General features: G+C 40.6%; 1 protein-coding gene across 1 annotated transcript in view; it reads left to right on the top strand.

The window, feature by feature from the left end:
* The window catches only part of CDH20 (cadherin 20), a 233588-nt gene extending 208779 nt beyond the window's left edge, over nucleotides 1-24809 (top strand). Inside the window, exons 8-12 of the mRNA XM_037805546.1 lie at nucleotides 2990-3126; nucleotides 9582-9703; nucleotides 13825-13942; nucleotides 18311-18562; nucleotides 23687-24809. Of these exons, the coding sequence (XP_037661474.1) occupies nucleotides 2990-3126; nucleotides 9582-9703; nucleotides 13825-13942; nucleotides 18311-18562; nucleotides 23687-24192 (1135 nt within the window). The 3' untranslated portion in view covers nucleotides 24193-24809. The remainder of the gene's footprint in view (nucleotides 1-2989; nucleotides 3127-9581; nucleotides 9704-13824; nucleotides 13943-18310; nucleotides 18563-23686) is intronic.
* Nucleotides 24810-26519: the final 1710 nt, after the last annotated feature.

The following is a 26519-nucleotide window of genomic DNA, read 5'->3' as shown; positions in this document are numbered from 1 at the left end:
AGCATCAGCGAGGTCCATAACAGAGTGCCTGGGTATGCCAAGGGATACCAGTCAGAAGGACCCAAGAGTGAACAGGCAGGAGGCAGAAGGGCAGGGTCCACTAGGCTTATTCTGGGGGCAGGACTCGACATCCTGAGGGAGACACTGGCCAGAAAAAGACAGCAGCCACAAGCCTGGACATAACAAGACAAGGGCTCAGGTACAGGAAGCAAAGCAGAATTCCAGTTAAATCAGAACTGGGGATAACCCCCTCCCCCTTCATTTCTGTTGTAAAGGAGAGGAATTCATATTCCTGACTCCCTGTACTGGTCCCACAGCAATAAGCAATGGTCCCCAGACTGCAAGCAGAATATCGGGGGTACTCCACTCTCAGATGGAAAAGAAACTAAAAGCCACATCTCTGGCTATCATTTAAGAAGCCTTTTTGGAAATCACTTTCTTCTGTTATCTCTCCCCAGTTTGCTCATTTCATTCCTATTTTTTCATATAAAAGTTAGTTTCTTTTAAAATAATTTGTATATGCTGTATGCTGCTTGGCTATCTACAGCATCATCTACATTTTCATTACAAAGAATAAATGAGATTTATATTTTCCAAAAAGAAAATACATATCAAATCAGAAAAAAAAATCAATTTATCACCTGAAGTTAAAATTAGTACAGAAAAAAGGCCGTTTAACATTTTTAAAGGTTATTAGGACTTTCCTAGAAAGATTATGGTGTATTCAGGCACAGGAACTAGTCATCATTTACTAGTAAATCCCAAAACCAAGTCTCCAGATTTAGTTAAACGTACATGAAAAATGCAATGCTTGGATCACCTGAATTTTTAATAAATTTCCAAGGAATTTCTGGCAAGCAGACCCTGAGCCATTTGGCAACTAAAACAGACTTCTACGGTGTGGAAACAGCCTGCCCTCCTGTGCCATCCTACAGTGGATGTGGATTTAGCCAGCCTGCCCATGATACCCTATCTCCAAATCACTTTCAAATTCAGGGAACAATTCAGGGAACCGAACAAACACCAGCTATTGTTCGCTTATGGCAGTTTTGAATGTGTGTTAGACCTATTCTGCTCATAGTAGGTAAGAATATTATAGTGAAAGAAAGGAAAACAACTTACATAATTCACTAGTGTGTCCCACTATCCTCATTTTCCATCTGCATCTACACCTTTAATTTGTTTTCCTGCCTCCTGACAATTGGCCCTGCGTTCCATTCAGAGTGATGAATGCTATCATTCCCTCAATTCAGGCCCTAGTTGGGAAATCTGAAAGGGATTCCACTTGAGGAGGAAGCTTCTCAGAGACAGCTTGCAGTGTTTCCTTGCTGTGCATCGCCAGGCAGGACTGTCATGGATTTTGTCAGTTGGTTCTATCACTCCATTCCCCATACCATCTATGACATTTGCTGTGGAGTTGCAGGGTTGCATGTGGAAAGCTGGTTCATCACAGGCTGTCTCTCTCCTGGGTTTATGCCTACCATTTGGAGAGCTGTCGTTGGGTTAAAGCAGCTTCATGGGCTATGGCTCTGTGGGCCAAATGGCTGGGTTTTTCTCATGTTTGGGGAGTTGACAGAAGAGACTGTCGTGATCCAATCAGTATTTTTTTTCCTATGAGAAGATTCAACTCTTAAAACAGCCAGTCAACTTTAAAATGAAATTACTAACTATACCTAGAAAAAAAATTAGTGTTCCAGGCAATTTTAAAAGAACTTTGTAGGCATGTCTTTGTTCTTTATTTAAAGTTTATTTAAACTCTTTGCTATGCTTGTTAACCTATCTTTAAGAAGACATAAAGAAGACATAAAGTTGCTGCTTCCCCTTAAAGAATCTCACATTAAAGAATCTCACACATTCCATAGATCAGTAAGGCAGCAGGGCTTGGAGGTCAGGAGCAGGATCCTGGAGCCAGACTACCTAGGTTTGATTCCCAGCTGTAGGACCTTGGGCAAGTGATTTAACCTGTCCGTGCCTCAGTTTTCTCACCTGTCAAATGGAGATAATAATAGCACCTATCTCACAAGGACAATGTGAGGATTAAATGAGTCAACTGTGTAAAGTGCATAGAGCAGTGCCTAGCATACAGTAAGTGTTCCTTACAGCAATTTTACTCATGACTTAAAGAATATATAAACTGCAAATTATGGGCCAAACATTCCTCCCTTGGTAAGGTCTGAAATCGTCAAGTGCCAGTGCCTGTAAAATATCCTTTTTTTCCTCATAAGGATGTACGTTGATACAGATTGAACAAGAAAGATGTAAGCAATGCACAAAGTACACTGCCTAAACAGAAGGAGCCATTTTGCTTATGGAACACTTCCTTTTAATACCCCATTAATTTCATATCTCACATGGCATATTCCAGCAAGCTGTGCCCCATAAATTCATAAACTCCAGGTTTACTTACAATAAACAACCTGGACAGACCTGGTCCATGCTGCTAAAAGCACTCCATAGATCAGGACTTTCCAGCTAGTAAATACCTTATTGTATTTGCCAGGAGGTTGGACCTTTTTTTTTGTTACAAAAGGCCTGATGCTAACCTTTCTTTTCCAACCAATGACACTAATAACAGGAACTGGAACCACTTACACCTTTTCCAGGTCCAATTTAGCATTTGTGAACTCATTTGAATAAAATTCCTTTTGAACAATGACATGTAGGGGTGGATATTCAGGATGTCTCGAAAGCCCTTCATGCAGTTTTAAGCTTTAAACATCTTAAATTGGTCTTCAAATAGCTTAAATCTTCACTAATGCTTTTGGCACCCCATTGAATTTCATTTTATGAATGAGAACATTGAAGCAGGAATAGAATTTGGTTTTCATTTTGTTTGGTTATGAATAAACAGCAAATGTAGTCTTCAAGTGTCCATAACTCAAAACCAGTTAAGCCACGTTTTCAAATGGTAGGCATTCAGTTCTCTCAAGTGGTAAGCTGTGTATGTTTATCCAAGTGCAAATTACGTATTTAATCCATGTTTTTGCAGATATACGATTGACAGAAGCAGTGATCCTGGAAGATTCTTCTATGTTGACATTACAACAGGTGCCCTAATGACTGCAAGACCCCTTGACCGGGAAGAATTTTCATGGCATAATATAACTGTCCTTGCTATGGAAATGAGTAAGTAACACAATGAATCAGTCTCCATATAGTGACAAAATATATAAATCTTATAGAAAAAAGAAGTTTCTAGAACTTGGAGATCAAGAAACACATTATTTAGGGGAAGAAACAGAAATTGTGGTTTAACAAGTAAGTGAAGGCTTTCAGCTCAAGTACTTAATGAGCATCTTGTGTATACCTAGTCCTGTGAAAGAGATAAAAACAAACATGAAAAAGCAGTAAAAGATAGCATCCTTAATCAAGTAGCTAGACTTTTCTATGATGGAAAGGGAAGATTCCTGTGAAACCTAAGAGGCTTTCAACCTTCAATAAGATTGGAAATGTGCAAACAGTATAAAATATGTTATTACCAGATGAAAGGGAGCATTTATAACATAGCACCCTTATTACACACACATACACACAAACATGCAAACAAGAATTTGCAACATCTTAGAATAAAAGGTGATTTATTAACATAGTAAATTTATAAGCAGAATGGAAAAATAATAAAAACTAGATTAATATACCTACTATAAATTTAACAAAAATTAAACTATATGCTACTACATTAAATTTCACTCTGATAACAAGTGATGGCAAAGGTTCAGGAAAATGGCAGTCCCCTAATCTATTGGTAGAAGTATAACAAGGCACAGCAAATGAGGGGGACAATTTGGCAATTAAAATTCTCCAAAATACCCATACTCTTTTTGTCAAGAATTCTACTTCTAGTAATCATCTTTTTTTTATAATTCATATTTTTTGAGATACAGTCACATACCATGCAGTCATATAAAACAAAGCGTACATTCAATTGTTTATAGTACCATTATATAGTTATGCATTCATCACCAAAATTAATTTTTGACATTTTCAATACCACACACACAAAAATAATAAGAATAAAAATTAAAGTGAAAAAGAACAATTAAAGTAACAACACTGGGTGCCTTTTTTTTTTTCTTCTCCCATTTTTCTACTCATCCATTCATAAATGAGATCAAGGGGAGTGTGGTCCATATGGCTTTCCCAATCACATTGTCACCCCTCATAAGCTACATTTTTATACAATCGTCTTCAAGATTCATGGGTTCTGGGTTGTAGTTTCATAGTTTCAGGTATTTACTGCTAGCTATTTCAATTCATTAGAACGTAAAAAGGGTTGTCTGTATTGCACGTAAGAGTGCCCACCAGAGTCACCTCTCGGCTCCTTTTGGAATCTCTCTGCCACTGAAGCTCATTTCATTTCCTTTCACATCCCTCTTTTGGTCAAGAAGATGTTCTCCAACCCATGATACCGGGTCTAGATTCCTCCCTGGGAGTCATATTCCACTTTGCCAGAAGGATTCACTCCCCTGCGTGTCAGATCCCACATAGCGGGGAGGGCAGTGACTTCACCTTTCAAGTTGGCCTAGCTAGAGAGAGAAGGCCACATCTGAGCAACAAAGAGGCATTCGGGAGGAGGCTCTTAGGCACAATTATAGGGAAGCCTAGCCTCTCCTTTGCAGCAACAGTCTTCCCAAGGGCAAGTCCTATGGTAGAGGGCTCTGTCCATCAAACCACCAGTACCCCATATCCGTGAGCACATCAGCAACGATCGAGGTAGGGGAGCCCAATATCCCTGCATTCTCCACCAGCTCCTCAAGGGGGCTCTGCATATTTTTTTCATTGTTTTTTTATAATTAACTTTTTTTTAAATCAATTATATTGAAAAAAAATTTTTTAAATACAATAAAAAAAACATTTCAAACAAACCATAACAAGGGAGTCCAACATGTTCCTACTCTACCCCAAGAAAATAACCTAATATAGCAACATTTCTGTGAACTTGTTCCTACCATACCCGTCAGAAATTAACAAACCATGGTCATTCCTGGGCATTCCCAGAACGTTCAATTTACCCACGATAGCTTATCTGTTCTTATTGGGTTATCGTTCCCCCTACATTCTACATTATAAACCATTTATTTTAGGAGTGTGCTGTTTAACCTCCAGGTGTTTGTGAATTTTCTAAGTCTCTGATGGTTACTGACTTCTAATTGTATTCCATTGTGGTCAGAGAATGTGCTTTGAATAATTTCAATTTTTTTAAATTTATTGAGCCTTGTTTTATGTCCCAGCATATGGTCTATTCTGGAGAAAGTTCCGTGAGCACTAAAGAAGAATGTGTATCCTGGTGATCTGGGATGTAATGTTCTATATATATCTGTTAAATCAAATTCATTTATCAGTTTAGGTTTTCAATTTCCTTATTGGTCTTCTGTCTGGTTGATCTATCTATAGGAGAGACTGATGTGTTGAAGTCTCTCACAATTATTGTGGAAACATCCATTGCTTCCTTTACTTTTGCCAGTGTTTGTCTCATGTATTTTGTGGCACCTTGATTGGGTGCACAAACATTTATGATTGTTATTTCTTCTTGTTGAATTGCCCCTTTTATTAGTATGTAGTGGCCTTCTTGGTCTCCCATAACATCCTTGCATTTAAAGTCTATTTTATCTGAGATTAATATTGCTACTCCTGCTTTCTTTTGGCTGTAACTTGTATGAAATATTTTTTCCATCCTTTCACTTTCAATTTCTTTGTGTCCCTGTGTCTAAGATGAGTCTCTTGTATGCAACATATTGATGGTTCATATTTTTTGATCCATTCTGCCAATCTATATCTTTTAATTGGGGAGTTTAATCCATTTACATTCAACGTTATTACTGTGAAGGCCTACTTGAATCAGCCATCCTATCCTTTGGTTTATGTTTGTCAGATATATTTTTTCCCTCTCTCTCTTACTGTCCTTTAATGAACCAATATTGAATCTCTTTAGTACTGAACCTTTCTCCGTATCTCTCTCTCCTTTCTTTGTTTCTGTCGGTAGAGCTCCCTTTAGTATCTGAAGTAGGGCAGGTCTTTTATTAGCAAACTCTCTCAGCATTTGTTTGTCTGTGAAAAATTTAAACTCTCCCTCAAATTTGAAGGAGAGCTTTGCTGGATAAAGTATTCTTGGTTGGAAATTTTTCTCTCTTAGAATTTTAAATATGTCATGCCACTGCCTTCTCGCCTCCATGGTGGCTGCTGAGTAGTCACTACTTAGTCTTATGTTGTTTCCTTTGTATGTGGTGAATTGCTTTTCTCTTGCTGCTTTCAGAACTTGCTCCTTCTCCTCAGTATTTGACAGTCTAATCAGAATATGTCTTGGAGTGGGTTTATTTGGATTTATTCTATCTGGAGTTTGCTGGGCATTTATGCTTTGTGTATTTATATTGTGTAGAAGGTTTCAGAAGTTTTCCCCAACAATTTCTTTGAATACTCCTTCTAGACCTTTACCCTTCTCTTCCCCTTCTGGGACACCAATAAGTGTTATATTTGGATGTTTTATTTTATCTATCATATCCCTGAGATCCATTTCGATTTTTTTCCCCATTCTTTCTTTTGTTCTTTCATTTTCTGTTCTGTGGCCCTGAAGGTTGCTGATTTGTTGTTCAGCTTCCTCTAGTCTTGCACTATGAGTATCCAGAATCTTTTTAATTTGGTCAACAGTTTCTTTTATTTCCATAAGATCATCCATTTTTTTATTTACTCTTGCAATTTCTTCTTCATGCTCTTCTAGGGTCTTCTTCATGTCCTTTATATCCTGTGCCATGGTCTCACCTCTTTAGTTCTTTGATTAATTGCTCCTAGTACTGTCTCTCCTCTGTTCTTTTGATTTGGGTGTTTGGGTTTAGATTATCCATATTGTCTGTTTTTTTCAAATGCTTTAAAATTTTCTGTTGTTTTTGGGCTCTTGGCACTTGCTTTACTTGATAGGGTTCTTTTAGGATATGTAGGATTATTCAAAGCCTAATCTCTAATTTGCAGATCTACAGCTTGGTGGAGTACACTTTCTCTAACTAACCAGCACAAGGTGTCCACGAGTCACCTATTCCCCTCAAGTCAGTTCTCCCCAACTTTGTCTTTGTGGTGTGTGGGGGTCTGATTTTTGTGGGATCCAATTGGGGCACCAAGTTTGGGTGTGTTGTTGGTGCTCTCTGCCCTGAATATGGGGCATGTGTCTGAGTGGTTAGGGAGGGAGGGCTGCTTTAATAATCAAACCTCCCAGGTGTTCCTGGAGGTTTAAGGCTGTTGCAAGAGTCTAAACCTTCATTTCAGTCTCACCACAGATTGTCTCTGCTGCTGACTGACAAGTCCTTGGTATTGGGGTATGGTCCCTGGGATTTCCGAGTGGGTCCCTCTTTCAAGCCATGCCTTTCTAGGGCCTCTGCTGAGGGAAGGCTGTGCTACATCACAAGTGCGCGCTGTCCCTCAAGGGAAGTTCTGGGCCACCGGGCCATGTAGGTGCATTCGCAGCCTGCTGTAAGGATGGCTGTATGGGGCGTGTTAATTTCCCCCTTTTCGCACAGCTCCGCCTTCCCAGCTCTGGGACAATTAGCTGTGGGCGCACGAAAGGCTATTGTCCATGCCCGATATTGTGGCATGTGCGCGTGTTGCTGGAAACACTTCCTGTTTTTTGGCGCAGCTCTGGGCTATGGCTCCAGCGCCGGGCAGGAGCAATCCCAGCCCACCAGGAAGATGGCTGCAAGGAGCATGGTTATTTTCCCCTTTAGGCTCACCTCTGCCTGCCTCGCTCCAAGACAATTAGCAGCAGGTGCACAAAAGGCTATCTTCCACACCAGATATTGAGGCGTTCACACAGCCCGTTCCTGCCACACTTAACTGTGTGGTTCTTGCTGCCGACCTGCAGCAGCTTTTCGGTTTTTTAAAAAAGAACTAGTCCGCCTCCAAACGCCAACCCACGGTTTCCCCACACTGCAGTGTGGCTGTCGGATATTCAGCTGGCTTACTCACTCGTTTCAGAACGCAGACTCCCAGTTTCATCAAGTGCATGGTCCCTGTGGGTTTAGCAGACCTTGTTCAGCTGGTGCATCACTGGAACTGGTGTTCTGGGTCACTTTCTGGCTTTTATCTAGTATTTTTCAAGGAGGTGTTTTTTTGCCCTGTCTCTCCTAGCCACCATCTTAGGTACTCTCTCTAGTAATTATCTTAAGGAAATAATCATAGGTATCAACAAAGATTTATGGACAAAATGTTCACTGCAATGTTATTTAAAAATGGGAAAAAACAGGAATTACTTAAACGTCCAATGATAGATTAAGTAAATTATGGTATAGCCACAGAATAAAATGAGAATATCACAGAGGCATTAACATCCAGGCTTTCGAAGTATATTCAATGACACAGGATAATATTACCTTAAAATATTAAAGTTCTGAATCCAACTTTTTTATTTTGCTTACCTGTCACTGTTGGTGTGTGTGTGTGTGTGTACGTGTGTGTGTGTGTGTCCATTTTGGGACACATATATAATGCTCTGTATACCATATTATGGTTCTCTCTGGTGGTAGAACTGTAGATCATATTTATTCTCTTATGTTTCTCTGGAATTTCCACTATTCTTTCTATGAACAAGCACCACTGTTGCAATGAAAAAAAAAAAGCATTTGAATTGTGTTGGCACTTTCTTGTAACCAAGGAATAGAAGTATGTCACAGGGAAACACAGTAGAGCATAGACATTTTTGAGAAAAAGAGGAAGAAAAAAATGAACCAGAAGATCATTTTCATTATGGCCTAATAAGATCACAGTTGGAATACATTAATAATGATTAAAGTTAATGGAAAAGGTGAAAAAATGAACCAGAAAACGAGACATTCTGGGACTCAGTAAAATTATTTACTAATGGTAATTTATAGTCTTGAAATTTCTATTTTGTCTTCTTGGGGTGGTACTAAAACTGAAAAATACTTAGGAAGGGCACTGCTGGGGTAATGAAATTATTTGCCTGTGTCAGTGTCAAGTCAAAGACAGATACATTTCCCCTTGAGTGACCATGGGTATCTTCTCCTGCCCTAGACAAAGATCCGAATTTGCTGTGTGTTTGATCCTGTAATATCCAATATCTTCTTAGTCTTTAAGCAGAAATAAATGCACAGCATTATCTGTATTCCAGGAGTAACTTGAAACCTTTTCAAATATAATTCAGAGAACTGATTATTTTACAGAAATAAAGCCAAGCAATGCCACACAGTATGCATCAGATTAGAAATAGGTTTAAAATACAGAACACAGAGTCAACCTGCCTTTAATTCCAGAACCTGAAGTATGAGCCACGTGAGAGATTCAAAAATCTCTTTTTATGACTCATTCTGTGACACCTGCTCCTGGCTCAAGTCTAGCCCATCCCCTCATACTCCTGATAAAGTACGCACTCTCCAACAAACATCTCATTGCTACCCAAGCTTCTGATCTTATGGCCACACTCTTAACAGGCAGCAAAAACATTCTATGCTCGTGTTACCATTTCCATGTACTTTATCCACTCCATTAAAAACAGACTGACAAGATGCAAAGTAGTGCAAAGAGCTTCTATTCCTGCACTGTTGAACCCTCACCTTTGGTTTTCTTTGTGCTCTCTTTAGACAATCCCTCCCAGGTTGGAAGTGTTTCTGTCACAATCAAAGTCTTAGATGTGAATGACAATGCTCCAGAGTTCCCCAGATTCTATGAAGCGTCTGTCTGTGAAAATGCCAAAGCAGGGCAGGTAAGGCATACTGTGAGGTGTGCACACCTTGGTTAACCTCCAACCTACGGAAATGAGTGTTAAGAGATAACCACATTTGCCATCAGGGAGATTTATATTCCAGAAACTTTAACTGTTTACAAAACAGGGTCCCCAACTTCTGTATATCATGTTGCGATAGTTTATTTGCTAAGTCAACTATTTGGAACCTACATCACATATTATAATCTAAATAATGCTTTGGTGGTGGCTTGAGTCACAGGCTAGCCTGTAAAAAGCTATCTACCCACTTTGTAACTGAACTGTACAGTACCAACAGTACAATAACGTGTGCTCTGGGTCCCAGAAATGAGGTCTCCTTTTCCTGAGTTTAGCACTAATCCCAGAAAAGATTTTGCAATAGAGAAAGCTTATATTCTCCATCTTCTAATGTCTTTTTTTTTTTTTTTTTTTAACATCTGGCAAGAAGTTCCTTGTTTAAGGACGGCTTGCCCTAGTCTCAGAATGCTATTACCTAAAATTACCTACACTCTCTTCTCTCCTAATTAAAACACCCATTTTCTTAGTGCTGCTTATGTCAGATAAGTTTTGGGAGGAAAGTAATCTGAAGGAACAAATTCCTACTCAGTAGAAATAACTATATTTACATAATCTTCAGACTTGTATCTTGTTTTAACTATGCTTTTACATCTAAATAAATCCTCAGTTGATAAAATTCCACATGGTATAGTTAAGAAACATCCAGAACTGTTTGCAGTGGCCATGTGTTAATGCATGTTTCAGGCATTGCCCACTTATGGTCCATCCCTCCACCCCTCATATCATAGGGTGAGGCCCCCATTCTGCTCCTGCTTTTGTAAGATGCTCTCCTCCTCTACCTAACAGCCCTAATTTGTTTCCCCCAGAATATATCCTGTGGTCCTGTGGGCTCTGTTAGTGGGGGAAATAGGCAGGGGGTCATTTTATCATGAAAGGATCATCTCTAGTTTATGGATTTGTGAAGCACATAAATTTACAAGGCAAGGACTCCGGTTTTGGTAAATCAGGCCTGCAGACCATCATGGGGCATTTGCTTTCGCTTCTCACTCACCTGGAGCATCACAGCCAGCACGCGGCTACACAGAAAGACCGTATCTGCATAACCAAAACTTACATCAGCTTCCTGTACTCACCAAGTATTAACTCAACACATTTTTACCATTCTATCCAGTCAAAACGAAAAGTGATTCCTGTCCCCAGAAGAAAGCAGGTGTCTTGTGATTCTAATCTAAACTTATCTCATCCATTGATTCTTGAAACTCCGTAATGAGGTTTTTTTTTCCCAAGAAGCCTAGGATGATTCTACTTCTAGTCTAGAAAAACCTGAAACATTATGCAACTAATAACAGTTATGATGAAGACTTTATAGCTTAAGAAATGATCCATGTTATTATAAGAAGCAAAGGAAGGAGGTACAAAAACTACACTTACTACTTGCAGTTATAAAATTATGTTTACATGTGAACAATGACAGGGAGGGAAAAAGCAAAAGTAACAAGAGTTACTGTGCTCAGGCATAATGAGTTTTGAGGAAAGGAGTTTGGGCCTTTATTTTTGTTTCATGTAATATGACAAGAGGAGCTATGATATAAAGAGTATGATAAGTAGTACAGTAAGTTAACATGCCCTCAAAAAAAAAAAAAAAAACCAAAATGAAACACTCTGCATTTCTTAAAAAACTTCCAAAGAGAAGTTGCATTCCTGACAGGATGACAGCACTTTAGCCACCTCTCTTATTTTTGGAGTCATACAAACATATCCCCCATTTCTAAATGCATCTTTTAGTGGTCTATTAGACAGTCCTTGGAAGCACAGCTTATCTGTGACTTAAAGGAGAGCTCAGAGCATGAGGCGCAAGGCTGTCACATTTGTCATCTTTAGCCCAAGATACTGAAAATCCTTCCCTTTGATTTTGGCTCTGGGAAATGTTTTGAAGATTTTCAAAGCACTCAGCTCAGCAGGTACGGCTGGGTTATAAAAACTCAGGCTTCCATGTGTTCTTGCTGCCAAACATTGTCATCAGCTGTGCATCTGCATAAGTCAGGATACCTGCTTTCCTCCCAGTGAGCAGCCAAGAAGGAGGCCCACAAAGAAATCAGACAACAAACTTGTGGGCAGCTGAGGGCAGAACGAGACCTGCTGAGGAGAATACTACCTGGAGCATGGACTGACACTGTCAATAGGGTGGAGGGTGGAAGAGCAGGTCACAGGTGCCCCCAGGTCTGGTAAGCCAACGTCTTTATTCTTCATTCTTTAGAACCACACAACCAACCTGCCCCCATCTCACCAATATACACATAATTCACAGGTTGGATATTCTGGAATGATTCTTCCAAGTATGTTTGCCAAATTATATTTGGGCACCTATTTATAACTGTTCATCAAGAAATACGTTATTCATACGATGTTTGGCACCAAAAAGCAGATGAAAACATACAGGATTTGTCTCTAGGCCAGGGGTGGGGCAGGAGGGTGACCAATGTGGAAGCAGCGTTGACACCAGGCTACACTGGAGCATGTTCACCTCTATGACTCTCCTGACCCTTCTCCTTATGCAATTCCATTCCCCCAACTTTTAGATTCACCAAAGAAGTCAGAGGTCAGCTGGGTTACCCCCAGCCCCAGAGGCATACAATGAGATGGAGTTTTCCACACAAGATGTTATTAAGTGGTACCTTTGGACCAGCAACTGTGGAAGGGAAGGAGAGGAAGTAGGACTGAGTAAAAGGAGGAGCCCAGTTGTGATGCAGAACCACTAACATCCTCGACTTACTTCACAGAGAGTTCCAGAACTAGAGCTTTCCCAAGCTGGGATGGGCTGGCCAGGCCTTTACACTATCTTATCAATTAGTCCCTGGATGTGGGTTGTCCTGGGAAGGGTGTGGTGACCTTGGATAACCTGGCTCTGCAACTGAGACAATTCTCAGACCTGATAGTTGAAGGCTGAGGCATCAACTCCTTCACTGAAGGGGGGTCTGAGCAACACCGTGAACTGGGAGCTCCCATGGTTTATTTAATCTTTAGCACACTGAGAGGGCAGTATTATCATCCTTAATTTCCAAATGAAGAAATAAAGACTAAGCAAGCTCACCTGGGCCCTCCGGCAGCCCTCTGATATTGCAGGTTTCTACCCTGGCTGAAGCACAGCCAGGTTATAACAGCTGGAGGGTCAAGTCTACAGGGCCAGGGCCAGGCCCAGGGGGATGGAAGTAGCCCATACTACTGGTTGCCAGAGGAGCAAACACATAAGAAGGCAACTACCAGCTCTGCACCTTTCCTGTCTCCCATAGTCCATTGTCTGCTGCTGTTGAAATGATCTGGTTCACACTGCTTTCTTTAATGGCCTTTTCATCATGGTCTCCACAATCATTGTGGCAGCTTGCTGCTATTAAAAGCATTGTGGAAAAGGCAAAATTTTGGCCAAAGAGCTCAAGAGGAAGCACTCCACCTCTTGCTCTCCCCAACTCCTAGCTTCTGACTCTAGCCTGTTCTATACCTCCCACCCCAAGGGGTCTTGGGCTCTAATACTTTTTCAGCTACACCCCACTCACACCCCCAAAAAAATGCTGCTGCCCTGTGACTCATTCCCACAGCTCTGTTTTCTGTCAATCTGACACAGCCACTGCTGATGTACCTGCTTGTTCTCCTCCCATATTAATGGTCATTTTTAAATAGGGGTGTCCCAGATATAGCAATTTAACCCTGAAATATTAACCCAAATGATGTAGTTAAACAGGTGGGTTGGAAGCAGGAAAAAATGGAGGGGGCAAAGCAGGACCTGGTGGCACCCCACAATCTTTCTACTCAGTCTTCTGTTTAGACTAACTAAAAATGGCTGGCCTGGGTGTGAGAGTACAAGTTATGTTGATGTCTAACATCAGAAATAGTTAGGTAAAATTTATCCTGTGCCAATTAATGTCCCCAGGGCTAACAAAATAAGGCCAAGTTAAATCCTGAGTTGTGTAATGCCTGGAGACTTTACAGGTAAATTTCCTGATGTCTTCTTTGGGTGAAACAACTAGATTTCAGGGTTTGGAATTTCACTGGGCCCTGAAGCTTTTTCCTTAGACTCCAACTCTCTGATTTCATGTCCCCTCCCTCAGCTGATCCAGACAGTGAGTGCAGTGGACCAAGATGACCCACGTGCCGGTCAGCGCTTCTACTACAGCATCGCTCCCAAGGCTGCCAACAACCCCAATTTCACCGTAAGGGACAACCAAGGTAATTAGGTGGAGGGCTGGCTTTCCCTGACTTGCTACCGCTTGGGCTGAATACTTTTGGTTACTGTACCATGCAAAGAGTGTCAAAAGTCACCTGCTCTCTGAAAGCAAGGAGGTCATTAATGCTAGTTCATAGTGTCTTTTAAAGTTGTTTCAGAACATCAAAGACAACGTCCTCTGCTGACTCTAAAACTTGCACTCAGTTGACAAATGTGAGGCAACAGAGGCAGACGCTTTCCTTCATTCCCCACACAGTGGCCACGTCTACATGTTCTGTAACCATGGGAAAAAATCTGACAAAAGGATAGAAAGGAACCTAGATAAGGAGAAAAACTTGAGACATTTCTAAGCAAGGAGTAGAGGGGGAAAGGAAACAGTGAAAAGGTGTCAGAACAAAAAGGAGAGAAAGGATAAATCACAGAGATAGCAAAGGGCAAACATAGGAACACACATGGCAGTTTCAGCATTGAAAGAACTTTAGTCCTTAAGAATAAGTGAGAAAGACACAGCAATGTGGGGCTCCTTATTCCAGAAAGTGCTCCCCACCTACAGCTTTGCGGGAACGGATTTCCCGACTCCTCTTCTGCAATAAGTATTCAGATCGGTGCTAAGGATTTTAAGTATGTTATAGACCTACCACACTCTTCTTTGGGCACAGATGGGAAAACAAGGGACTTTTGTTCTCTAGCCAGATGATTTGCTTCAAAGAAAGGTCAGAGCAATTGAAAAAATAATTTAAATCTGTCAAGTGGACTGCTTCTGTTGCTAATTCTGCTACCAACTAGCTATCTGACCTTGAGGAGGTTACCACTTCTCTGGGCTACGGTCTCCTTATTTCCATTCCAATTCTTAAAAAAAAAATGTTAATTTTCATTTTATAACAATCTAAACGAAGGGTAACAAAAACTCATGATTAGGCATGATTGACCTCAGTTTCAAACATCAATTATTTGAGACTTAAAGACTCAATCCCACACCATTTTCTTCTGCTAAGAAACTCAAGCATCTCAAACCTGTTTTCTTTTAAATGGAGAGTTTTCTTCCATGTCTTCCCTTTGACCTTCTACATGTTATCATAAAATTGCTGTGAAGGAATATCACAGTTATAACAGAGGAAATATTATAATTAAGAATATTTTTTAATAGGTCAAAGTTTTGAACAATTCATTTTCTGCTTCACAGGGAAACTCTTCCTGCAAACAGTGATTTTAGCCTTCTCAGGATTGGTTTTACAAAGGAAACCCTGGGGAAGGAGGGAGTTATAAATAATTTTATACTTTCCATACACTTAATCTTCATAGCAACTTTGTGAGATATTGATAACCTTATCCTTTTACAGTGATTCGTGTCCAAAGTCACTATAAGAAACATATTGTTTTTCTTGAAATTTTTGGCTCTCAATCTCTTCCTTCACACTGGCATTTGTAAGAATCAATACAGAAACAATATCCAGCAAAATGCTGCAAATTCCTTAAAGACGACTCTGGGCACAAATTCATGGAACCAAAACCTTAAAAAGATGGGCCATTAGAATATGAAGACTATAAAAAGAAATGATTCATCTCTTGGTAGATTTCCCAAAACAGAAGTCAGCACATCTTCCCCAGAAAGAATGAATTCTCGATCTTCTCCTGGCAATTTATCTCACAAGGTCCCTTTACTGAGGCTCATTCAAAATCTGCGAATGACCAACATCTGACATGGTGGATCTACTGTCAAGCCCACTACTGCCTGACCAAAACATGACATTCTTTTACAAAAACACAATAGGGCACTATTTCAAGTAAAGCCTTCTTTACTTTTTATCCCCAAAACATTATGAAAAAAAATTGTGTTTATATAGCACTTTACAGTATCAAAAGCATGTTCCCAAACTGTTTTATAGCTATTATAATCCGGTAAGGTTTGCAAGGAAGTTACTAATCCCTCTGATTCTCATTGTCCCATTTTATAGATAAGGAAAGTAAGGAACAGAGAGTGAGTAAGCATTAAGATTAGGACTAGAAGTTAGATCCTGCTTTAGTCAAAAAAAAAAAAAAACAAACAAACAAACAGTGTTTCATGTCATCTCTCCACAAATACTAGTTCTAAATGAGGTACCAGAGCTCTAGTCACTGAATTCCCAAATATTTTCCAAGTGGCTACTATACGACAAGCCCTTCCAGGACTGGGCTCACTAATGTGATGCTCTTTTTTCTTTCATCCTAAATAATCCTGAGATCAAGAAATATATAATGATAGTAGGCATGACGTAATTCTTCTATGCAATTCAGCTCTGGTCAGTTTTTCTATAAGTCTTATGACCAAGCTTACATGAAACCAAAAAATAAAATAAAACAAAAAATATTTGTTCAGAGAAAAACTTGCTTTCTAAAAAACTGAAATTTTCAAACTGGGAAGCAGAGTCACTAGTACTCAGCATCAAGTCTAGCAAACAAAAAGGTGGGTGGATTGTGTGGTACATGGAAATAGTAATATAATCCTCAAGTCAGCAGCCAATTTTATCTTTCTCCACTGAGAAGAAAATAAGAGGAAAGGAGCCTTTGCCAAAGCAGGAAGAGATTTAGATTAGCTGAATAAATTTTTGACAGTAATGTTTTTGAACTACTGAGAGATTACATAGCACAATGGAAGAAGTGCATGCTTTGGAGTCAGAGAGATCAGGGTTCAAATCCTCACTCAGCTATTAAGTTAGTGACTTTGGACACTAATCACTGTAAAAGGGTAAGATTATCAATATCTCACCAAGTTGCTATAAAGTTAAGTGTATGTAAAGTATAAGTACCTGGCACATCAGCACTCAATAAACAATAGCTGTTTCCATGCAAAGGCAGGGGAGAAGGAGGAGGAGGAAAAATAGATTAAGGGATAATGTATTAGTCAGAATAGGCTAGGTTATGCCACAGAACAATCACCACGAAAATCTCAGTGGCATAACCCAAGTGAAGTTAATTTCTTGCTCACATAAAGCCCACTGCAGATCTGAGTGGCCCAGGGTAGCTGGCCACCACGTGTAGCTCAGTGTCCCAAACTGCCTGGATCCCCATTCCAATTACCACAGCAAGGTAAAAGAGGACAGAGAATCACACAGCGGCTCTTATTGCTTCTGCCTAGAAGTGACACAAATCACTTCTGCTCATTTTCATCAACCAAAGCAAACTGCATACACATGACTAAATTCAAGAGGGTAGGAAAATATAATCCTTCATAAGTCCAGGAAGGGAAGGAAAAACAGAAATATTGATGATCATTAATTAATAATGTTTACTTTGGTTAGGCGCTCAGAATTTTTTGTGAAGTTCTAAACTTTCTTGTGAAATGCAAAACATATCCAGAGAACCTCACTTTTGTGTAAATATGAATTTTGAGGGTCACTGCTTGTATGTTCTGTATGTTCTACATCTCTCAAATTATACCTCTGCTGAAAATGACGTGACCTTTGCAAAAATATGTCTGCCTTAGAATTCAAACCTACTCAAGAAAATGTGAGAACCTGGATTAAAAATATTAAAAATCTAGAACACGATAGTAGGCAAATATAAATGTATACAAACGCAAACACAAACATTAGCTTTGCAGAAACAATTTGGCTAATTCCCTTTAAAACTGTGAGGAGGGGGGATGGAGAGGGACTAATATCGCTGATGAGGGACAAATTTTCACCAAGTTCATATTAACTGCTTAACCTCAGACCACAAAGTAGGGGCAAATAACCAGGTGCATCATATGATTAAGGAATTTCAAATAAGGTTCTGCTAAATGAGCATGTTCTTCAAAAAGCACTTAAGGAATTCGCACTGCATTTCAAAGGCGTGAAAGAAAATAGCAAAAGATGGGCATTCCATCCAAAGTAGAAAGTGGCAAAAATAACCAATCTGCCACAACCGCATGGGCTCCTCAGCGTTCCTGTCCTGGAGACACAAAGCAGCAACCAGGCTTTGGAAAGCTGCTGAGCAGGAATAAACAGAGACCACAAGTCGTCAGTGAGTGTTCATTTCTGTCAAGCTTTCCTGGGGACATTTTAGTTAGATCTGTGAAGTCCGACAGTTAGCCCTGGGCACTTTATGTCACAAAGGGTAGGACAACGCTAAAAAGGGTTTCTCTCCTAGGGCTCAGGGTTTCAACTAGAAGCAAGCAAAAATCTTGGTTTCTGAATCTAAATGCTGATCCAGGCAAAACCCGCTTTGGCTGCATGTAAACACCTCCAGGGAATGTTTTACTATCCCTCTCTCTCCCTCCTACTTGCTGTTCTTGCCCCTTTGCTTTCCTCAAGCCAAGAAATTAATTCACTTGTTGGTTCTTCCATTTTCTTCATCCCTGTCCTGTTTCCTCTTCCCTTTTTCAATCTTGGAAACCTTTCCTTCTTCAGATAACACTGCCCGGATTCTAACCAGGAGGTCTGGCTTCCGGCAGCAGGAGCAGAGCGTCTTCTACCTGCCCATCCTGATAGCAGACAATGGGCAGCCAGCGCTGAGCAGCACAGGCACACTGACTATCCAGGTGTGCAGCTGCGACGATGACGGCCAGGTTATGTCCTGCAGCCCCGAGGCCTACATGCTCCCAGTCAGTTTGAGCCGGGGTGCCCTAATCGCCATCTTGGCTTGCATCCTTGTCCTCTTAGGTGAGTACGTGGCTCTTTTCCTGTTCGCTAACACAGCTATTCAGTGCTGGGGCAATGCACTAGGAGCCAGTCTCAATAAGTAACAGACACATCCTAGCCTTCACAGAGTTTATTTCAGAACAAAGCAAGTCCATTTTACCATGATAGAACAGAAACTACAATTTAGGACAAGAGGGTGATCACCTCTTCTAACCTCTTCGTTTCAGATAAGCAGTAGCTAAAGTACAAAGAGGTAAGTGGCAGGCCCAAAGTGATGAGACAGAACCAGGACTGACATCAGGCAGGCCATACACTGTGCTTCTCTGTGCCACAGAGGTACCGCCTTCTCCTAAATGTTCATCCCCAGATTCCAGAATTACAAGCCACTGAATGGGGCAACATGAGGAGTTCTACTCCGAACAGTCCTGCTTGGCGCCCTAACACAATGGCCTTCTAGACCAGTAAGATGAGGAGAGGGTATGATGCCTCTCTCCCCCTCTGGAACCTTGTGAACATTATTACCAACACGAAAAGCCACCACTAGCCAAGGAAGCAAACCATGCCTGTACTTAGGTTTTGAGAACAAAAAAGCAGGGTATACCTGACTCCAGGCAACTGAAACCTAAGCTATGGGAGTGGGCAGGAAGGAATCATTGCTGAGTGCTCGGTGATCAATACACCGTGCCAGACACTTTCACAAACCCCTATGTCACTTTACCCAGTAAATAAACACTACTCTAGCAATGTAATAAAAGTGGCTCCCGGAAAGAAAACCACTTGCTAAGGGTTGAACTAAGCCTCAGAACAAAGCTATGGCAGAAAACCACTGACCTTATCTAGAAATGCATCAGGTGTATATTGCCTCCTGGTCTCAAACCCCTTCCAGATCACAGGCTATCCCTATGTCCAAGGCAGCTGGAAGTCAGGCCCTGTGCCTTGTAGTCACGGCAGCGTGGATCAATACTCCAGTTCCAGAAAGATCCATAGACCCCAGATCATCTTTGACTCTCTGGACCAACGGTAGCTTTTGATGCCTCCTGTATTTTGTGTTCATGTTCACAGTTTTCCAAGAACAGCTGCCTCTGCTGTCATTATTTGATATAATGGTGTCCCCAAGCTGCCTGTCATCATGCTAAGGCAGTGTGCCAGGCAATGTGGTCTTTAGCAGAATGAAGCATCAAGGACAGTCCCTTAAAGGAGCTCATGATTCCTAAGCAGGGACATCTCAGGACATGCTTAAGCAGAGAGCGCTACTGTAGCAAAGGGACCTCAAATGTACTAAATAACAGAGCAATACCTGAGCAAAATTTATAAAAGAAGAAAAGTTTGAATTTTGCCAAGCTCCAATCTCCACTTCAGAACTCTGCTGCCCTTCATGAAAGTCTACTCTCTCTTTTTCCATCCCACCTTCCCAGTCCTTTCAGGCCACTGTTAAGAATGCTATCGCCAACCACTGCATGCAGGACTTCCTTCATTATACTCTCATCTGACCTCACTCTCCTGGTATCAAAATATCCATTTCCTTTGTCCTTTGCTCATAGGAGTATACTCTAAAACAATTCATTCATTTAACAAGTAGTTATAGAGTCCTCTTATATGTCAGGCACTGGTCAAAGTGCTAGATTTAGCAGCGAACAAAAAAATATGAAAATCCTTACCATCAAGGGATTTACATTCCCATGGAGGGAGACAGACAGTAGACTCACAAGTGACAGTGATAAATGTTACAGAGAGGGAAGACGGTTGGAGTGCCTGGGTGGTGGGGGGAAGCATTTAAATAGGGTGGTCAGGGAAGGTCTCACAGGTAAGGGGATCTTGGAGCAGAGATTTTAAGAAGTGATAGAGTAAACTACATGGATTTCTGAGGAATAAACTGTTTGAGGCCTTAACACCCCTCCAGGCACTGAGCCGTCTAACAAGGAACAGTGACAGAACAGGGGCCAGTTTGCCTCTGCTGGTGAAATAAAAACATGTGACTACAGGCTACTGGAAGAGTGCTATTGCTTCCTTCCTTCTCTCAAATCATGCTGCAAAACAACCACCCCACCCAGCTCCCTTGTACATAAGGACATTCATGCAATTGTTTTCTAAACCAACACTCAAAAACAACAACACCACCACCTAAAGCAATTCTTGAAACTAAGAAAATATCTGTAACCCAATTCTTCAGACTGAATCCATAGCAAACATATCTTGCTTAAAGAAAATATTTTGTAGATAATGATATTATTCAATATAAAAGAAATCCTAGTTCTCTCTGAGGGATAAAGTAGAGCACTGGAAATTTAAATTAGAACAGACAAGCAGTTACCAAGGATCCCGTATCACTTCTACACCAAGAGATTTAATCTGACCAAATATCTGCCTGTGAAATATCTGCACCTGGATGAATTTTAAAGTAGGTCTGTGGTTTAATTTTGTTGAATCAGTTCAGTTCTACATGAAGGGAGAAGTAGTATAAATAAATAACCTTTCTGAGTCCTTGGATCCCTAGTATCAGAGCAAACTGTTATGGTTTCTAGTCCCTGTTTTGGCAAATCAATCCTTCCTGCAATTCCTTGAACGTCCATAAGGTGGCAATGGGAGCCCTTGAGTGCAGAACAGGACAAACTGAAAGAGGCCTTTAAAAACACTTGCTCCTAGGAGAAATTTCCAGGCTTGGAACTTCTGTCTGAAAAACGCCAGTTACAAGTTCACCCTGACCCACAAAAAGCAGAAGTCATCATCATTACAGAAAGACTTATTTAAAGAGGCTGCCATGGAGAAGACGCACAGTTAGAACTGGTGCATAAGGGGCAATTATTTTGTCGCTCCCAAACCAATTCTGACTTGTCTTTTGAATGTGGCAAATAAGGAGACCTTTTTCAGGAGCTAAACTGAGCAAAGCTGTTGTAAAATCCTCATAGTTTTAAACCCCAATTCACAACTTAGCAAACAGAGTAGAATGTGTATACATCCTACATTAAATATAATTCATAAAAACATGTAAGATTTGAATTGCAGTTAATTTGTTATAAAATACCATATTTTGTGGACAATTAAATGAACACTAATTTTGACTTTGCAATTTTTTTCCATATCTCAAATATGTATCTAATTTCTACAAAATTTCACAGGCCCTATGTACCGTGCATATAGTACCTAAAAAAACAAACAAACAAACAAACAAAATCTCCAGAATTGATTCTGTCTGGGAAGCCTTTCAGCTAAATAGTACCACTTTTCACAAAATATGACTTTCAGGGCATTATGCAATATTTATTATTTAAATCTGATTACCTAAAAGGTAAGATGCATAGCAATCTTTTATTTTTCAAGAGATGAACCAGTTCTATAAACTGCCTACTTCATCACAGTCATAGTTCTCTCCAGCAGGTACTCAAATACTTTTTCAACTTTGCTTCCTGGCATTTTCCAAACTACTACTCCTACCACTCCAATGCCACCTCTGTGACCTTTCCTAGTTCCCCAGGCAGAACCAACTAGTCGTGCCTCTGTGCTCTCTTGTCAACACTTGTAACTCTATGACAGCCTCTATCACAATCTGAGTTGCATTAATCAATTAATCAATTATAGTGTGTCTATAGTCTCCTTAGATTGCAAGGTCATAAAAATGGAAACCATGTCACCTTCATTTCCTGAGTGCCTAGCATAATCCCTAAAAAAAATATTTGGGTTTAGTAACTGTTTCCTGAATCCCACAAATATGTCACATTCACTTTTAATCTCATTTCTCCAACCTGCATCCATCCAAATCACATTCCAGTCTTCAATGCCCAGATGAACCCCCAACTTCCTTAAAGCGCCATTAGTTTCTTTCTTTGAAATTCCACCGTCCTTGTAGTCCATGCCTTATATTTTTACACACAGAGAAAATATTAGAGTATACAATTACCTTCCATTTGTGTGTCTTCTCTCCCAAGACACTGGGGAAAATATTAGATATTAACAGCTTTAATTGCAACTTACAAAAAGCTCATTCCACATTCACATTTTTTAAAAATTATTCTTGTGCCTTTTTAGTAGTTAGTCCTTAATCTCCTACTGCACATATGACTGTACTCAGTTTTTTTTCCTTGTATAAACTGGGGTCTTATTTTGCAGTGTTGTCAAGCTGTCACTGTTCACCAGCTATAACAAAGCACAACCAGAAAAAAATCAATAGCAGTTCTACAGCTAAAATCTCAACACATTTCCTGGAAAACATTTTCAGTCCCAGAGATAAACAGCTCAACGGGATTATCTCTATCTCGCTTTTAAATCCCAGTGACCACATCTTGGGGAAAAAAAATGCATTTGTTCAGATAAAATTTTATCCAAACTTACAAGGGCATATCTAACAGTGTAGTGTTTCTTTGGTAACACGATGAGTTATATAAAACATCACCACTCATTCCCTCCTTTGTATGAATACCTTCGGATCCGGAAAGTCACAACTCTCTCTCTGATGGAAGGGTTTCTGAGATTATTAGAGAAGGGACATTTATGCTCTCTTTTTTCTTTTTGGAAGAGATATAAAAACTAGGACTTTGTCTCATATTTAGTATGAGTCTATATGAACATGCATCAATATGATTTTGTCTTTAGAGTAAAATCCTACTATGATGCTAATATAAGAAAACAAGATTCCATCTACATAAGATTTCCACATTATCAAAGAAATGTATATTTATCATTATACAGTGGGAGAACATGAACTGATCCTTAGCATATCTAACTCTATGACAGGCCACAATGCTCTGTTAAGGGGATTTTACATTGGGTGGTTGAGTGTACGCGCACGCACACGCGCGCACACACACATACACAGAGACACACTATTTCCAAGCAGCAAATTAATGCAAAAAGACTTGAAATGCAATTACTTTTAATCAAACCACTAAAAAAAATATATAGGACTACCAAGTCTTTTTCTCCGCATTTTCGTGATTTTCAATCTGACAAGGTAGAAAGAGAACGAGGTAGACTTAAAACAAAACTCCCTGTGGTTTAAAATACACAAGTACTATCTCTAAGCTCTCCATTAAGTAAAACGACGGCTTGCCATATCCTTGGTTAATTGAGAACATTTCTATTCATGACACACACGCACAGCCAGTTCTCACTGGTAAATGAGAATTTACCTGTCCTCTGTTTTTCTGGCAGTGTTGGTGCTACTCATGTTGTCCATGAGGCGACACCGGAAACAGCCCTACATCATAGACGACGAGGAAAACATTCACGAGAATATCGTCCGCTACGATGATGAGGGCGGCGGCGAGGAAGACACCGAGGCCTTTGACATCGCGGCCATGTGGAACCCCCGGGAGGCACAGACGGGAGCCGCCTCGAAGACGCGGCAGGACATGGTGCCCGAGATTGAGAGTCTCTCCCGCTATGTGCCTCAGTCGTGCGCTGTGAACAGCACCGTCCACAGCTACGTGCTGGCCAAGCTCTATGAGGCCGACATGGACCTGTGGGCCCCGCCCTTCGACTCCCTCCAGACATACATGTTCGAGGGGGACGGCTCCATAGCTGGCTCGCTGAGCTCCCTGCAGTCGGCCACTTCAGACTCTGAGCAGAGCTTCGACTTCCTGACGGACTGGGGGCCGCGCTTCCGGAAGCTGGCGGAGCTGTACGGGGCGTCAGAGGGGCCCGCGCCCCTGTGGTGACGGAAGCCGGGAGGCACGTGTCCCAGTCCGGGCGCGTTCCCGGCAGATGCTTCGCGGACCGACGAGGTGCAGACAACCACTGAAGCAATACTGTGCTGGAGAGCGTGAACGGGGGTGAGCCTGGCGGACAGAGCTCTCTCTGGATCAGCTTTACTTGATTAGATTAAGTTAATCAAAAAGAAACAGAGGAAGAGGAGGGCAGAATATGCAAATACCTTTTTTCATTTCCTTATCTTTTAGTTTTTGGATACTGGATTCAAAGGCTTGGAGTCCAAGATGGTGGGCGTGCTTGGTTTTTCTTTGCCGTTTACCAAGGTCTTTGCCACTTCACCACTGCAAAGATGCCCTGACCTTAAATACAGAGGTGAAAATTGAAAATGGAAAGCAGATAGAAAGTTCTACTCTCGTATGTTTTTTTCTTTAATCTTATTTTATTCTCCATTTAAGAATTTTGGTGGCTCGTCAAAACTGCAGAAACCAACCCACACAAAAGAACGTGTTCCTCAGAACCAATCGACAGAACAAGTTCCTTGGTGAAAATAACCTACTTGTTCTGGGATGGATGGAATTTCTTTTAACCCTTTTTGAGACAAGGTTAAGACAGTCGGCCTTGCATGGGGAATGGGTGGGAGGGTGGGAGAAGGAAGAGACATTGACTTTGTGCTCAAGTTTAGTGGCTGAACCAAGAATTGTTGGCATCACAACTAATTCAACTCCATCAAGTTAGAGTGCTCTTGTTCTCCTCTCAGCTCTTTAACTATGCCCCTGCAAAACTGTTCAGAATGAAACCAGAAAATCTGCCTCTTTTGCACTGTAGATGTCTCTTCCATGTGCCAAATGTGAAGATTAGATGCTACAAATGAAAGCCAAATAAAAAGAAGTATCTGATATAAGCATGGGTAGAGGGCTTTCCTGATCTATGTGAGGTCAATCCAAGGGATGTTTACATACTGTAGATAACCTACTTGAACAAAATCAGTATTATAGAGAATAAATGGATGTAAAAAATTACATGTATAAGTTTTGTATATTTGTTAATAATTTTGGTAATAAATCTTACGCACTGCATCTCAGTACCTTAGCAGTTCTTTTAATAAAAGTTAAATAGAAGGGAGAGTATGTTGCAAATGTGTTTAATTGCTGAGCCGATAGAAGATGACTTTTTATGATCCTGATCAAGTCTCAGGTTCTTAGAGCTGGGGTTGATTCAAAAGGCAAAAGCAATGGCAAAGAAATATGAAGCTGTGCATTCTATTTCAGTAACTGACCTGGTAAATGTTATGGTTCAAATTGTTAAGCTTTAATGAACATTTTTCATTCCCCTTCTCTAAAAAAAAGCAAAAGTGGGTTTAATAACATCAACAATACAGTGGTAAGTTTAGCCCATTTTCTTCATTTTGTGAGAGGGCTTTGCACACAGCCAACCAAGGAATCAGGCCATTGTGCCACTTTCATCTCTGTTCTATTGGTAAATCCTGTATGTTCAACTCATCAACTCTAGACGAGCTCACAGAAGGCTGGAACCATATTGTGTTCATCTTCCCTTTCTGCACAGCAGCTAACACAGTCCTTTGCATCCAGTAAGTGCTTAATAAGTGCTTAGTTTGTAGATGATTGAAGGAATCTCTTTTCTTTAACATCCTATTACTAAAGAATATCTTACAAACAGAGGAAAAAGTTGCAAATAAGATAGTTTTGAGAGCCTTGCTGTATGGCAAGTGTTCCAAAATTTTAATGTATATTGAAATCACTTAGAGGACTTCTTAAAATTTAGTTTATTGGACCCCCTCCCTGAGTTTTTGATTCAGTAGATCAAGGGAAATTTATACTTTTAACAGGTTCTCAGGTGATGACTGGTGTTGCTCATCCAGGATCACACTTGGAGATCCTCAGGTGTATTGTCACTCTCAAACAAATAAAGAGTAGATTCAGTATCAGCATACCTGCTGGGGGGGGGGGTACCCCAGCAGCAGTGTGGTGTTGTGAATTTCTTTTCCAGTAAAAGGACAGATTGACAGAAAAGGCTAAAGATTGGGGTCTGGGAGCTAGAGGGGTGTGCTTTTGTACTTCCATATTTGGTTAACCATCAGACCAGGGAGTCCTCATCTTCAGCCTTCAGCATATTAACCTCTTCTCACCTGAACAGCAGCTCTCACATATTCTCTGTGAGGGTAGGTGTGCTGTAAAAATAAATAAACTTAAAGCTAAAGAAGAAGAATGAATGTGGGTCCAAACTAGGCTCTACAACATTCCAATTATGGGAATGTGGACAAATCAACCTCTGTAACTTTCTTCCTTTCTACCACTAGCCCTGAGGATAATTTGGG

This window comes from Choloepus didactylus, chromosome 16 (genome assembly GCF_015220235.1).
Source record: "Choloepus didactylus isolate mChoDid1 chromosome 16, mChoDid1.pri, whole genome shotgun sequence".
NCBI classification, from domain to species: domain Eukaryota; kingdom Metazoa; phylum Chordata; class Mammalia; order Pilosa; family Megalonychidae; genus Choloepus; species Choloepus didactylus.
Note: the sequence above shows the minus strand (reverse complement) of the source record. Positions and strands in the feature narration are given on the sequence as shown.